We start from the raw sequence: 14,401 nt of genomic DNA, 5'->3' as shown, positions 1-14,401 counted from the left end.
ACTATTCCTTATTAAGAGCTTACAGAAAGCACATTAATTAGAGAGGAGTCGGTGTTAAATACTTTAAGAGTTAGAATTATTTTTAAACTTTTCTTAAACCAAGGGTATAAAATAGCGTAAATAAGCGGATTGATAGAGGAATTAAGGTAAAAGAGAATCAAAACACTGTTAATAATATTAGAAAATGAGTAATCTCTTAAGAAATTTGTTAAAGAAAAAATATAATATGGCAGTAAACACAAAAGAAACACAAAGACCAGAATCCCAAGAGCTAATGCAGCTTTTCGCTCTGATTTATCACTGGTTCTGTTTTTAGAGGATTCTCTGATGTTGTGAACCTGAAGAGCTCTTATAGCAGTCACATGTTTCCTAGCAATGACAAAAACATGTGTGTATAATAGGATAATGAGCGTGCACGGCATAAGAAACACAACCAGGAGATCAATGAGGGATGAAACCCCATCAATAATATAAAGACATTGTCCCGGACACATAACATCAGTGAAGTTTCCATTAAGAAAGAGAAGAGTGAAGTTATAAAAGAGTGAAAACAGCCAGTTAAATAAAGTTGTTATGCAGATTACAGTGGGTGAGATTTTCTCTGAATAAAAAAAAGGAGAATGTAAAGCCAAAAACCGATCAACTGCGATCAGAGCCACAGTGTGAACAGAGACGCTTGTCGCTTGAAAAGTCACAAAATTAAAAGCCGAGCACATCACTGGGCCAGAAGTCCAACATGACTCGATGAGCCAAGATAAATGAAGTGGCATCACAAAAACTCCGACCAGCAGATCAGACACAGCCAAAGAGAGGATGAGGATGTTAGCAGGTGTGTGGAGCTGCTTGAAGTGACTAACAGAGATGATGACCAGCAGGTTTCCACACACGGTCAGAAGAGCCACAGCTGCTGCGGCCACATACAGAATCACATACACAGATAAAGAAACAGATCTCTCTGGACAGAAATATTCCTGACAGCCATTCGTTTGGTTCATTGCTGTCAGATTCATTCTTAAGTACTTGAAAGAAACATCCAAACAGAGAATTGTTCCCTGTGACTTCCTTCATATAGTCACATGCGTAACCACAGATAAAGATCTTTGAAGATGCTATTTGTTTCTCCAACAGCTCTGAACGGCTCCTCACTGAAACATAGTCAACTCCTGGAGGATCCAAAATAAAGACATGCCACAATCTATTCTGCCTTTTTATACACTTGACATGTTGACTCTTTTCAAGACCAGCAGCATCAAGGGAGAAGAACATACAGCTGGGAGATTGAAACTGATAGTGATCTACAGATCTCTCTAGACACAAATATATACTTGACAGCCATCAGTTTATTTCACTGCTGTGAGATTCCTGACTCAAGTACTTTGGAGAGACATCAAGTGTGTTGTGGGTAAAAATGGTATTTCCAGCAGAATGAGTCTCATTCGATCCTCAGAGTAAAGGGTTTGCATGGTTCCCAGTTAGGTGGAAGATTTTTATACATACTCTCTGTCACTTTTTTCATTATTGTATCATTGTATCTTGAATTTCAAACTCAGTGCAGTTTGGAAGTGTTTTACAACACAACTTGTTTGATGGGAATTCATTTTAATCTGATCTGACACTTCCATCCAAAGCCATTTGAGAAGAATTTTAGAAGAAAGAGAACAGAATGATATAAAAAGACATGAAAGTGGCACAAATATACAGTTATTCCTGTAAGCTGTGTAATAATAAGTTTATGTAGATATTATGGACATGTATTGGCTCTTTTTGAATATTAATCTCTGCCTTAGCTTACTTAACATTTACTCAGACCCCAAATTGAGTTTCACTATAATTTCAGAATTAAAGAAACACATCTAGAGCACTAAACTTGTATTTGCCTTTATTTATTCCCACAGCAGCATTTAAGCTTTTGATTCGACATTAGTTACATAACTTAAATCAATGCAAAATGTGGAATAAATGAAATATTTTTCAAATTTAACTAATGACAACAAGATTATTTATTGCCTACACAAATTACATTAAGCAGCTCTTTAGCAAGCATTTTGCATTTGTTACTCATTTGAGTATGTTATGGAAAGTAACCCTGTGTGTGAGCAGGTCAAAGGTGAACCGTCTGCCATTAGAGCTAAGCTCAATACACAACTCCACATTTGATAATGTCTCCATCTAGTGGTTAATTCCTATCATAACGATTTACCTGGGTAAACCTGATTTAGCTCCCTTTAGTGACTACCTGTTCAACACTGTACTATTTTTAGGCTATATAACATTTATTTAAAACAATATGATAGAGACATAAATCTACTGACAAAAATGTAGTGACATTGTAAATAGTAAATCATTGCAGCATTCATTTCCAGATATTTTTACAAAGATGTTTTGGCACAGTGACACTAAATACATGGCTCATGATGAATAAGAATAAAAAGAAATTGGGAAACACCACGTGAGGTAAGAATTAATTTAAGTACCATCAGCAGTATCTTTACATTCTCCTAGATATGAGAAACTTTTCAGGGGAATATAATTAACTGAACATATATTTTGAGATTCACATACAGTATGTATAATTATTAATTTGTAAAAAAAACAGAAGTTGTATATATATATATATATATATATATATATATATATATATATATATATATATATATATATATATATATATATATATAGCCAGGTTTACTCATTCTTTATGACTGTTTTATACATTTTAAATTAATAGTAAAGTAATCATACCTATGAAATGACACATGGAAGTATGGGAATTGTGTAGCACTAGTGACCATAATGTTCAACAAAAGAAAACGTTATATTTAGGCATATTTAAGTCGTCTAGATTCCAGATTTGCTCACTATGGACAACATCACAAGGTGATTCCTGGGAATCTTTTAAAACACTATTTGGGAGAGCCATTTCTATTTGAGGGACACTTGTGGCTGCTTTTCCTTCACTATCTACACAAACTCGGAAGACATTTTATAAAAATGTTAGTATTGCATAAATATTTATGTATAACACAATTTCTATTTGTCGACAAAACACATTTTGACCATTTAAGCAAAAGCCTTTAGATCAAAAAGTTTAAGATGTTGAGAAATGGATTCAAGCGTCTAAGGTTTTGACAGGCAGTGTATTATCATCAGTGTCTTTCTTTAAATAAAGTGTTTGAGAGCAGTTTAAAAGTCAAGACGTCTTATAAATCTTTAAAGCAGCAGCTTTATACTGATTGACAGAGATAAAAACATTAACCTGTGCCATTTTCAACCATAGATATCTTATCTTTAGTGCATTTTACTAAGAGGAATGCTTTCCTTTTTTAGAAGGAAAACAAGTTAAAGGGATAGTTCACCCCAAAATGAAAATGTTGTCATCATTTACTCACATTTACTCACAGTTTATCTTTTTTCTGTTGAACACAAAAGATTTTATTTTGAAGAATGTTAACCAGACAGTTGATAGGCCTCATTGACTTCTATAGAATGAAAAAACAATACTACGGAAGTCAGTGGCTACTGTCGACTACCATTCTTCAAAATACCCTCTTTTGTGTGCAACAAAACATAGAAACTCATACAGGTTTGGAACTTGAGGATGAGTAAATGATGACAGACTTTTAATTTTTGGGTGAAAAATCTCTTTAACTTGTTTAAAGCCACAATATTATACTTTTATTATACGGTTCCACGTATGGTCATGCGTATGTGGGGTAACGCAGCGATGTTTCATCATATTAGATACATTATTTGAGTGTGTTGAAAGTTATGTTATAATGCTACTCTGTGCGTTCGCTCAGCAGCTGCTTTGAGACACTTGTTCACACTCCAGTAAGTTAGATCAATATTAGGCATGGTAAAACATGGTACTCGCGATAATTCCAGAAAATTAGATTTAAACAATAAGACTAACTGTGTTGAGCTATAACAATGATTTGTTTTCTGTCGATTAATGTCTCCAAACAGTTGCTCACCTGTCTAATACAATACATAATATATTAAAACGTCTTTGGTGTTTCCATGCTTTCTACAAAATAAAACCGGCAATGGAGGGAACGTGGGTATGATGCCATGGCGATGCATGGACACGATCCGCTTATTTCTCTAGATTTAAACATTCTTGGAAACATTTGGGATGATCAAAGTACTCAAGTCAACAAAATATATAACAATATTTTTGGATATTTTAATCCGAAAAATCGTACATATTGTACCTTTAACCGATAACATTATTTTAACTACCCCTTTTAAACTATTCCTTTAAGCTCTATGTACAAACTCTGGGGAATGTTGGAACCCACTGCATTTGTTTGCTTTAAAAACTAAAGCAAAAATAATTTTGTTGTGTTCATAGTTGAATTATTATTAAATATTCCAATGCCAATATCTTAACTGCAGTTAAAAAGTCGTCAAGGCATTTTATCTTGGTGACTAACCTCTGTCATTAAAAACATGTCAGTGCAAATGCTGTGGGGCATCAGATTGAGTTGACACACTTATTTTTTCACAGAAGCCCAGATAATCAAACCAATAACGACAGCCAACGCAACCAGAACAGCGATGAAGATGAATATCTTCTTGCGGAATGACGTCTATAGGAAGGAGAAGAAATTAGTTATCAGTATAATATTAATGGTTGTCAATTTAGCATTTCAAAAACAGTATATTTAATTAACTATACACTCCTGAACAAAATCTTAAGACCAGGGGATGCATTGCAAGTTTTACACATTTCGCACTTGTGGATCATAACCGGGTTGTAAGTGCTGCTTCAAAATGCCAAAAGAAGAAACAGGAGCAAGAGACAAAAAAATAGAGAGTAGGCAATTTATTGAAAACTGCATTTAAACTCAAACAGGCTGTTCATCAGCTGATCAAAAGTTTAAGACTATAGCCATAAAAAGGTAAAATCTGCACAAAAATATGGCTTTCATGTCATTTGTCCTTCAAGCAGTCATACTGTCAAGATCTCCTGATGGCAAAGGCAAAAAGGCTTTCTCTCTTTGAACGTGGCAGGATTGTTGAGCTGCACAAGCAATCAGGAGATCTTGATCTTCTTTTGGCATTTTGAAGCAGCACTTACAACCCGGTTATGATCCACAAGTGCGAAATGTGTAAAACTTGAAATGCATCCCTGGTCTTAAGATTTTGTTCAGGAGTGTAGTAATTATTGAATAGTAATTTCATTAAAAAATTGACATCTACTTGAGCTGAAATATAAAAAAGTAAAAGCATTGAAGTAACATAAGCATAGGCCATACAAGTATAACATATCAAACACATCAGTGCAAATTACAACTTAAATTTGCATGCGCTTTCTGAAACAAAGCTATTGAATGTATTGGAAGGTATTGTGAAAAATTGGAATATAGTGCAGAAGTCATCTAGGCAATTTTCATGGTGCTTTTTTTTTGAACTTTTTGGAGCTTGATAGTGTCTATCTACTTTCTTTGGGCTAAATTTCTCCTTTTGTACTCCACAGAAGAATTAAAGCCACACAGCTTTAGGCTAACGTGAGGGTGAGTGATGTACCTGGTAACTTGCTGCTCTATTCAGCTGTTGTGTTGCTGACTGCACATGGATCTCTGAGCTCGATACATTGGCCTCTATACTGTCTGCAAGAGGGGATGGAGATAAAACATCTCGGAGTTAAACAAAATGCATTTCTTTCCTACAGTTTTGTAGAGAACTAATCAAATATTCAGACTCCGTTATTTGCATCAAAAAATTATGATTCTGTTTAAAATAAAAATGTTGCTTAAGGATAATGCACAGTCCCTCAGATTGTCAGAACTTCATTCAAAATCCCTTAGTGAGCAATATTTCATCATTCAGGTATGCATCTCAATGTTTTGGAGGGCAGCAGAAACAATGATGCAAACTGTTGTAAATTGGATGAAATATCACATGTAAACAACACCAATAGGTGCTTGCTAATAGCTCATGTCATTAAAAGTTTAGCGCTTGAACAAACAGTCCCACTGAGCTGGTGTGTGTGAAGCCTCGCAGGTCTTCATTATCAGCATCTGCTTTTCCCTTTAACACCTTTAATTGCACTTTCCTGTCCAAGAGTTTCATCACTAAACACACACACACACCCTCAGAGCCAAGTCTAAACAATTGCAATTATACAGGGGGAAAAAAGGCAAAATATTGTTATAAAAATTCCAATTTCCTAAAATCCAAAATACCTCTAACACTAACTGAAGCAGATACTTATTTACTGCCCATACGATTGTGGCTTATTAGTATACTTTTTAACAATTAAAGTAAATATATCAGCACATTAAAGTATTTGGTGTGAGCCAAGTTGGTTAGACATCAGTGTTCAGTTTGTTTAGTTAATGCTTTAGCCTTCAAACTTGTGTCCACAAGACAACATTTGAAACATTTGTTTATTTGGGCTCACTATTTCAAAGAAAGCAATATAGGCCTAATACAGATTCGGGGGGCAACTTGGGTCAGCAACCATTTATCAATGCCCTCGCAACCTTTGCGTATATCCTATTATCGTGCCAGAGTTCTGCAAGGTTGCCACTCACACAGTTGAAAGTGTAAAAATCTAGTTATATCTCACCAATCATGTCTCCCTGCTCATGCACCATCATGCCCAGATCTCTGAAGATGTCATTAATATTTGTGATGTCCGACTGAAAAACAAGAAAGAGTTTTACACATGTCTAAACCTTGCACACATATTTATAATTTATAATTACATTATCAGAATGCTTGTCACGTAGATTAGAATTTCTTTGATGAATTGGGGTTAGCCGCGTTTCCACTGTCGGTCCCAAATCGGGTGTGCTAGTGCATGCCAGGGCCAGTCGCATTTCCACTGTCAATTCATCGGATGGGGATTATTAGGAGGCCATGATTAGTAAGGGCCAATCGAGGGAATTTGGCCATGACACCGGGGTAACACCATTGGATTTTTAATGACCTCAGGACCTCAGTTTAACGTCTCATCCGAAGGGCGGTTCCAGAGATGTGTATTACAGCCGAGTTTTAATGAAGCACTGCAGAGTTTCTAGCCTGACGGTGGAAACGCAGTGTGGTTTTGGGCTCGGTGCTACAGGTACGAAGCTATTCGCCCAGCTTGGCCTGTTGAAAACCCTGGCCTGCACCGGCCTGACAGTGGAAAAGCAGCTAGTGAGTCTCACCTCCAGCTGTCTGATTGCTGATTCTCTCTCCTGAATGAGCTGCAGATCTTCTTCTGTGATGTTCTCCTCATAACTCTGAGTTTGAGCCTGAATCTCACTAAAAACACACACAGAGAACAGTTGGAGACACACATTCAAGTTCATTTTTATTTATTTGTTATGCATAAACGTGACAGGTCAGCAAAGATGGTGGAAAAGCATTTAAAGTCCTATTATACCATTTCAAAGGGTTTTCATTTTGAGATCTCCTACAATAGGTTTACATGCCTCCGATTCAAGTCAACTTTCATTTCCTCATAATATACATTTCAGCATCACCCCTTTTCTCACAGTGTCTGAAACTTTTTGATAAATCATTCTCTCTAAACCCCTGCTTTCCGACCACCTGCTCTGTTCTTATTGGTCAGATGGCTTAGCCTGTTGTGATTAGTTGAACACTTATAGTGCTGTGTTAAAAATGATACGGCCATTACATATCTGAATTTTGACTCCAGGGGCTTGCTCAGCACTCGTAAACACAATGTAAAAAAAAAGTAATGATTAGGTCGGTTTTACCATATCAATTAGTGCACAAGTCCTCATTGTTTTGAAGTGCGTGCAAAGTGGATTTGCTTTTACAGCGCAGAAAACTTCTCAAAATGTCTAACCTTTTAAAGGGTGATGCAATTCTTCCAAAGCCATCATCTAGATCACCACCCTGTGGGCAGGAAGAGAAAATTCTTAGAGAAAATCACAACATGCCAATATGCCACCATTTATTACAAAAAAAACCCAAACACTTATGCTTCAAACAAACTATCATCTGCAGTATGGAATGGTACTGCAACTAAATTGTGATTATCAGTCATACTAAATTAGATGTAGCCTAGTCTCAGCCATCATGCCCACGGACTGTTGGCTGAAAGTCTAAAAAGTTACTAAATTTCTTGTCCACACCCCTATGTACTATATAAACTATTTGACCTACTTTGGGTGATAATATCAATTTATTCATGTAATTCTTTCATTACAATTGTAAAAGAAGAAACTTACTGAAACTCTTGAGCTTGCACGGACACGCTCCACAAACTCCTTCTCTTTATTTGCTACTTCGCGCTGAACTTTCTGGAAAATGCCCAGTGCGTTGGAGAATTCAGCGATGAGACGCTCTCGCTGGATTTTTCTTTGCCGCTGTGTAAGAAAAGGATAGTTCCCCCAAAAATTACAATCTGTCAATGGTAACCAAAACATTCTTCAAAATATATTTTTTTGTGTTACACAGGTGAGTAAATTATAATAGAATTTTCTTTTTTGGTGTTTATCTAATGTGTTAAATAATAATAAATAATGTTTAAGGCCTATCTTAACATACTAGTACTTTCATGGGAATTATTGCATACGTCTATGTGCTGAAATATGGTAATATGGTGGGCCAGCATGAATTGTGTACCTGTTCTGTGGTCACAGGTAAAGAGCTGAAATCTTTCATGTATTTATCTGTCACTTTAGCGAGATGATTGACATTCTGCTGTTTCTCCCGTCTGTATGTTTTGACAAATACAAACAAGTATATTTTAATTAACATAATATAACTGTTTTTGTTTATTTTATGCATGATAAATTGAAGGCAACTGAACTAGCTGCTTGTATTTGACTCACAATGTTTGTCTCAGGACAGTCGTGTCTTGTGCTGTCCCAAAATGTCTCATCATCTGCTGGATTTCATTAGCTGGTAAAAACAAAGGCAAAACCTAAACAAACTGGATAACCACTTTTAAAGGGATAGTTCACCCAAAAATTTAAATTACCCCATGATTTACTCACCCTCAAGCCATCCTAGGTGTATATGACTTTCTTCTTTCAGATGAATAAAATCGGAGTTATATTAAAAAAATCTCCTGGCTCTTCCAAGCATAATATTGGCAGCCTGAAATTTGAAGCCCCCAAAAATAGTATATCCATCTAGTATAAAAGTAATCCACACAGCTCCAGGGGATTTAATAAAGGCCTTCTGAAGCGAATCAATGGGTTTGTGTTAGAAAAATATCCATATTTAAAATGTAATATTAACATTTTAGTTATAAAGTAAAATATCTAGCTTCCACCAGTCTTTCGTATTCAACTTACAGGAAAAAGAAAAACTGGCACCAAGATTACATCGGACGTAGCGTAAAGGCTTTGAACAGTGTGAGGAGTTACACTTTCTTCGTAAGTTGGATACACTTTTTTTGGCTTCAAATTTTGGACTGCCATTCACTGCCATTGGATTAGAAAGGACATGTTTTAATATAACCCTGATTATATTTGGCTGAGAAGATTTCATTTACAATTGTATACAAGTAAATTATTGGATCATTTTAATTTTAGGGGCAACCATCCCTTTAAGCACATCTCCCTGATATCAGGTTATGTAAAAGTGTGTATTATGGTTTTTCATAACCATCCTTTTATTCTTGAATCCTCTTATATTTGATATGTTGTTATTTGTAGATGTGGCTAGTCTCATTAAATTGCATTACATAAATACAAAGGACATTTATGCGCAATGCACGCCAACTGCACAAGGAACTTATTTGTGACAATAGAAACTTTCTGGTAGGGTTGAAGACCCAAGTGAAGACTACTCTAGATATACAATAATGAAAGTTTAAGAAGGACTGAACCAGCAACCTTCCAGACAGTTTTAGTCCAAAATGGATGGTTATGTACAATGTATTTGGCCAAATGAGTGATTCATACTCACACTTCTAATGTAACATTTATGCAAACAGTCTATACATCACATACATAAGCAGGTATTGAGTAAAATTGCCTTACTCAGCAGTGTTATTCTCTGGATATTTGAACTTATAGACTGTGCCAGCAAATTTGCATCAACTCCGCTTAACCCAGACATGATGGAGATCCCAGAATGAGTCACCAAACCTAGAAAGATTACAGATGTTAAATCACATTTACTCTCAGGGCTACTATCTCGTTTTCTGTATGAATTGTATACATAGCAGCTGTTTTAAAGATATAAATTTATATGATATGATCATATACTATAATTTTTCACATATATTTAATTAACATTAACATAAAATATTGTTTTGTGAATTCTGTTGTTCCAATAACATTTACATGTGTGTACTATAGTCCATACATTCATACAAGAGTATAATAAAGATGTTGAATTTTGTCGGGACAGGCGGTAACAAATCGTTTGCTATTTTACCATAATGATTTTACTGTTGACATTTATTTTAAAGCATATAATGTGTTAGCCTACTTCATGGTTCCCAGTGTGACAACTTACCCCATATAGTGTGACTTTGTACCTCGCTTTACTGAAATAACTCTTAGTAGTTAGATATGAATGCGAAAAAGCTAGAATAGTGTTGTTCATACGTTAGCAGGCTAACTAGTAATGTTTACCGACCTGCACCTGTAAAACGAAAGAATGCGGAAATCACAGCGCCCAAACATATTCATTTATAAAACTAGGCAGTTCTTATATTTACTGAAACAAACAACAAATACGCCAAGAATGGTCAGGGATGTGAAACTGCCGTATTGTGTTAAATAAATGTTCAGATCACGAGCTGTCACAGACTTTCACATTGAATGAACTTAAGAAACAGCGACTCTTGTCAATTTCATCACTGACGTCCCCCCATAAGATTATTATGAATTAAGTCAACACACTTGCACTGTGTATAATGACACGTCTTTTAATTTGATATATAAAGTTACTTTCGTTGTCCAGTTTACCTGAATTTCCTGAGTGAAACTCCGAGCCCTCAGCTGATTTCTTGACGCCTGAGTCACGTGATGTCTGTTCAATCTTCCGCGTGCGCTCGGAAACATGAGCATTTGTAGGCTACTTTATACATTTTATTAGATTTGTATGTAAATTTCACATTCATAAATGCAAGTTACAAATAGCAAACCTCTTTTTATTGTCCTTGAAAAAGAGATTAAAATGTATATAGATGTGATGTCAAATCTAAAAACAATAAAGCACTTAAAACGATTAATATAGACTCCTCCTTAAAAAAAATAACATAAAATAAAATTATATAATGGTGCTTACATTCAGTGTATATTTTTTGTTTTAACACTCCATTGTAATAGTACAAAATGTATAGCCTAATATTTGTATGTTTATAGCCTACCCTCTGTCTATTTTCTTTTCTTTTTTTCTTGTTCCGTCTTGTTGAGGCATGTGAAATGTGTTTTGTTGTACAGTGAGATATGGCTTTATACATGCTCTTTTGTTGAAAATAAAACATTTGAAAATATTTATGTAGCTGCTTCTAAACACTTAGGCCTACCTTTTATTTATTCTACACCAATTATTATTATTATTATTATTTTTTTTAAACATTTTTGCAAACTAGTTACAGATATAACGCAGACATACAGCTACAGTATACTCTTCACACTCTAATATCTGCTAATTCTAATGTTTTATCTGAACTGTCATTCTAAACAAAGTGAATGAAGGACGTAGGCCTATAAAGATAGAAGTCCCCCTTTTATAAAAAGATCACCAATGCAACACAATTGTTGTAATGCATATTAACAGCTTTCAGGAAATAAGTTTAACTGATTATGTGATGCCTGCAGTATTTTTAGGCTAATCACAAGCTTCACTGACCTTTTGAACCAGGGGTAAGATATTGCATATATAAAGGGGTTGATGCACGAATTAGTGTAAAATAAACACAGTAAAGCAGAGAGGCTCACAGATGACGTCTGAAACTGTTTCATATTAAGCATAGATATATACCAGGGAACCCAGCAAATGAAATACACAAAAACAATTGTGCTCAATGTTTTTGTTGCCTTCATCTCCGATTTCCTGGATGATTTTAGATTTGTCTGAGATACTCTTTTCTTTGCAAAGTTGGAGATGACTTTTGCTTGTCTCAAGGCAACTGTGAGAATTTTTACATACAGAATTAACATCACTAAACATGGAGCAATGAAGCTCACTATTAAGTCAGCCGGACCCCAGGCGCTGCTGACAGCCACTGCACATTCCCTTAGACAGATCACAATTGCCCCTGTCCGGTTTGAGTTTCCTAAATACACTGGTACAAGATTATAACCGATGGATGCAGTCCATCCCAAACTTATGCAGATCATTGTTTTTCTCATTGTCATTTTGGACATATACTGGAGTGGATCACATACAGCAAAATAACGATCAATAGCCACAAGCATGATGTTGATGAGGGACGCAGACCCAAGAATGGACATAATTATATGAAAGATAGTACAATGTGACTTTCCCATATAAAAACACGAGTTAATGCTCCTAATGCTTTCAACCGGCATCAGACAAACTCCCACCAAGAAGTCAGATAAGGCCAATGAGAGGATGAGAAGGTTGGCTGGTGTGTGAAGCTGCTTGAAAACGGTTATGGAGATGATTACAAGGAAGTTTCCACACACCGTCAGCACAGAGATTGCAGATATGTACAAAAACAACAACATATTGACATAATTCAAATGAAAGTCAAAAGAACAGCTGGTATTCCAGAGGGGAAAGCAGTGACCCTCAAGAAATTCCATTGAGAAAGTCTAATGTTCAGTGCCCATGTTCATGTTCAAGGCTGCAGATCCAAAATCCTAAAGATGATTTCAATGCAAGGTTGCTTATATATTAAAATAAAGGGTCTTGTTTATGGGAGTGACCAAGAATTACATCAGCCAGTCATGAGAGTTTGTGGCCTCTTAATTTTGTTATATGTGCTATAACTAAACATGACTAGTGTTGATTCAGAATCTAAAAAGTTGCTAGAGAAATTATTTTGAAGAAATTTTAATAATATTATGTTAAATATTAAGAAATAAATGTCAGATCTTTTAAATTCTTAAATCTAAAAAAAAGTTATGTTGATATATTATGTTAAAAGTGAACATAACAGCTTTGGATTTCGATTTTTTAAATAGTAGGCCTACTTTAAAATTGAGTAAGATTCAGATGCATTCAATTATCATGCAACTACAATCTATTATGTAATGCTAATCTTATGTTGTCATATTGATAAAAAAATAAAAAAATATCAATCAATTCATTGTTCCTTCTTAAACTCAGGGACAACGGCTTTATTTAATTTTTCATCTTATGCTACGAGAAAATAACACAGAATTAGGGCTGTCAAATGATTTTTTTTAAATCACAATGAATTGCACTTTTGTTATGTGTTTACTACACATGAAATTAAGCATACACCATTTATTAATTAAACATATTAATTTTGTCATCATTTGCAATTTTTCAGCTGTTACGGTCGCTGGTGGAAAAAGACAGAATCCAGGTGCGAGATTTAAACAGTTTATTATACTCAAGTTCAGTATGAACACAAACAGGTCGCTGGAAGACACGTGACGAATACTCAGGAACACAATAGGACAGGCAGGCTGAATATCAGGCACCAGCAGAGCGGGCAGGCAGAGAGAGCACGCCGGGGGTGTGATGCAGGGCTGAATGGGCTATCTGAATCGGCGGGAGACGGGACTCCGGAGCAACGAGTAGAACATCCAAAACACACTCCAATGCAAGCTTAACTTCCAACAATTCCTTGTTGCCAATGTTGTAGTTACTCTCAGCTGGCGGTCGATGCGGTCAGCCAGCCCATGCAGGAATCGGTCCTACTGCACCTCCTCGTTCCAGCGGCACTCAGCAGCTAAGGTGCGGAACTGGATCATGTAGTCAGAGATGGAATGCTTGCCTTGATGGAGATCAGACAGTTTTCCGGGCCGCCCCACGGCCCGCCACTGCCCGGGCAAACATCCGTCTCATCTCCTCCTCAAGTGCATAGAACGAGGAACAGCATGGATCCTTGTTTTCCCACACCGCTGCTCCCCACCGAGCTGCACGTCCAGACAGGAGGTTCAGCACTAACGCCAATCTGGAACTCTCTGTGGAAAATGTTGCTGGTTGGAGTGAGAAAAACAAAGAGCATCTTGTCAGAAAAGATTGACACATCTCTGGTTCACCCGAGTATCTCTCTGGCGTAGAGATGAAGTGCTCCCTAGTGACACCTGCTGACACACCAGAGTCTCGTCTCATCACGTCATGGCCACCCCGCCATAGTCTCATCTCATCACATCATGGCCGACACACCAGAGTCTTGTTTCATCATATCATTGGCACCATACCAGAGTCTCGCCTCATCACGTCATGGCCGCTACGCCGGAGTCTCGTCTCATCACATCATGGCCACCACGCCAGAGTCTCATCTCATCACGTCGTGGCCGACACACCA

At 36.4% G+C, this 14,401-nt stretch overlaps 3 protein-coding genes across 4 annotated transcripts; all 3 read right to left on the bottom strand.

The window, feature by feature from the left end:
• LOC137042045 (trace amine-associated receptor 13c-like) lies at window positions 1–1,369 on the bottom strand. The gene has a single exon (XM_067418734.1). It carries the CDS (start codon window positions 1,008–1,010, stop codon window positions 12–14), a length of 999 nt encoding a protein of 332 aa, XP_067274835.1. The 5' UTR covers window positions 1,011–1,369; the 3' UTR covers window positions 1–11.
• A 2,797-nt stretch (window positions 1,370–4,166) lies between these two features.
• Window positions 4,167–10,978, bottom strand: stx7l (syntaxin 7-like). Of its 2 annotated transcripts, XM_067418732.1 has the most exons (10): window positions 10,893–10,978; window positions 9,957–10,064; window positions 8,799–8,868; window positions 8,590–8,680; window positions 8,193–8,330; window positions 7,808–7,857; window positions 7,161–7,257; window positions 6,578–6,650; window positions 5,533–5,615; window positions 4,167–4,592 (listed from the first exon to the last, which is right to left on the bottom strand). In XM_067418732.1, exons 2-10 carry the CDS (start codon window positions 10,033–10,035, stop codon window positions 4,497–4,499), a joined length of 777 nt encoding a protein of 258 aa, XP_067274833.1. In that variant the 5' UTR covers window positions 10,036–10,064; window positions 10,893–10,978; the 3' UTR covers window positions 4,167–4,496. The 2 variants fall into 2 exon arrangements, with proteins under 2 accessions (XP_067274833.1, XP_067274834.1); XM_067418733.1 differs by lacking the exons at window positions 4,167–4,592; window positions 5,533–5,615 and adding an exon at window positions 5,813–6,080.
• Window positions 10,979–11,702: 724 nt separating this feature from the next.
• taar15 (trace amine associated receptor 15) lies at window positions 11,703–12,701 on the bottom strand. The gene has a single exon (XM_067417010.1). It carries the CDS (start codon window positions 12,699–12,701, stop codon window positions 11,703–11,705), a length of 999 nt encoding a protein of 332 aa, XP_067273111.1.
• Window positions 12,702–14,401: the final 1,700 nt, after the last annotated feature.

This window comes from Pseudorasbora parva, chromosome 15, assembly GCF_024679245.1.
Source record: "Pseudorasbora parva isolate DD20220531a chromosome 15, ASM2467924v1, whole genome shotgun sequence".
NCBI lineage: Eukaryota > Metazoa > Chordata > Actinopteri > Cypriniformes > Gobionidae > Pseudorasbora > Pseudorasbora parva.
Note: the sequence above shows the minus strand (reverse complement) of the source record. Positions and strands in the feature narration are given on the sequence as shown.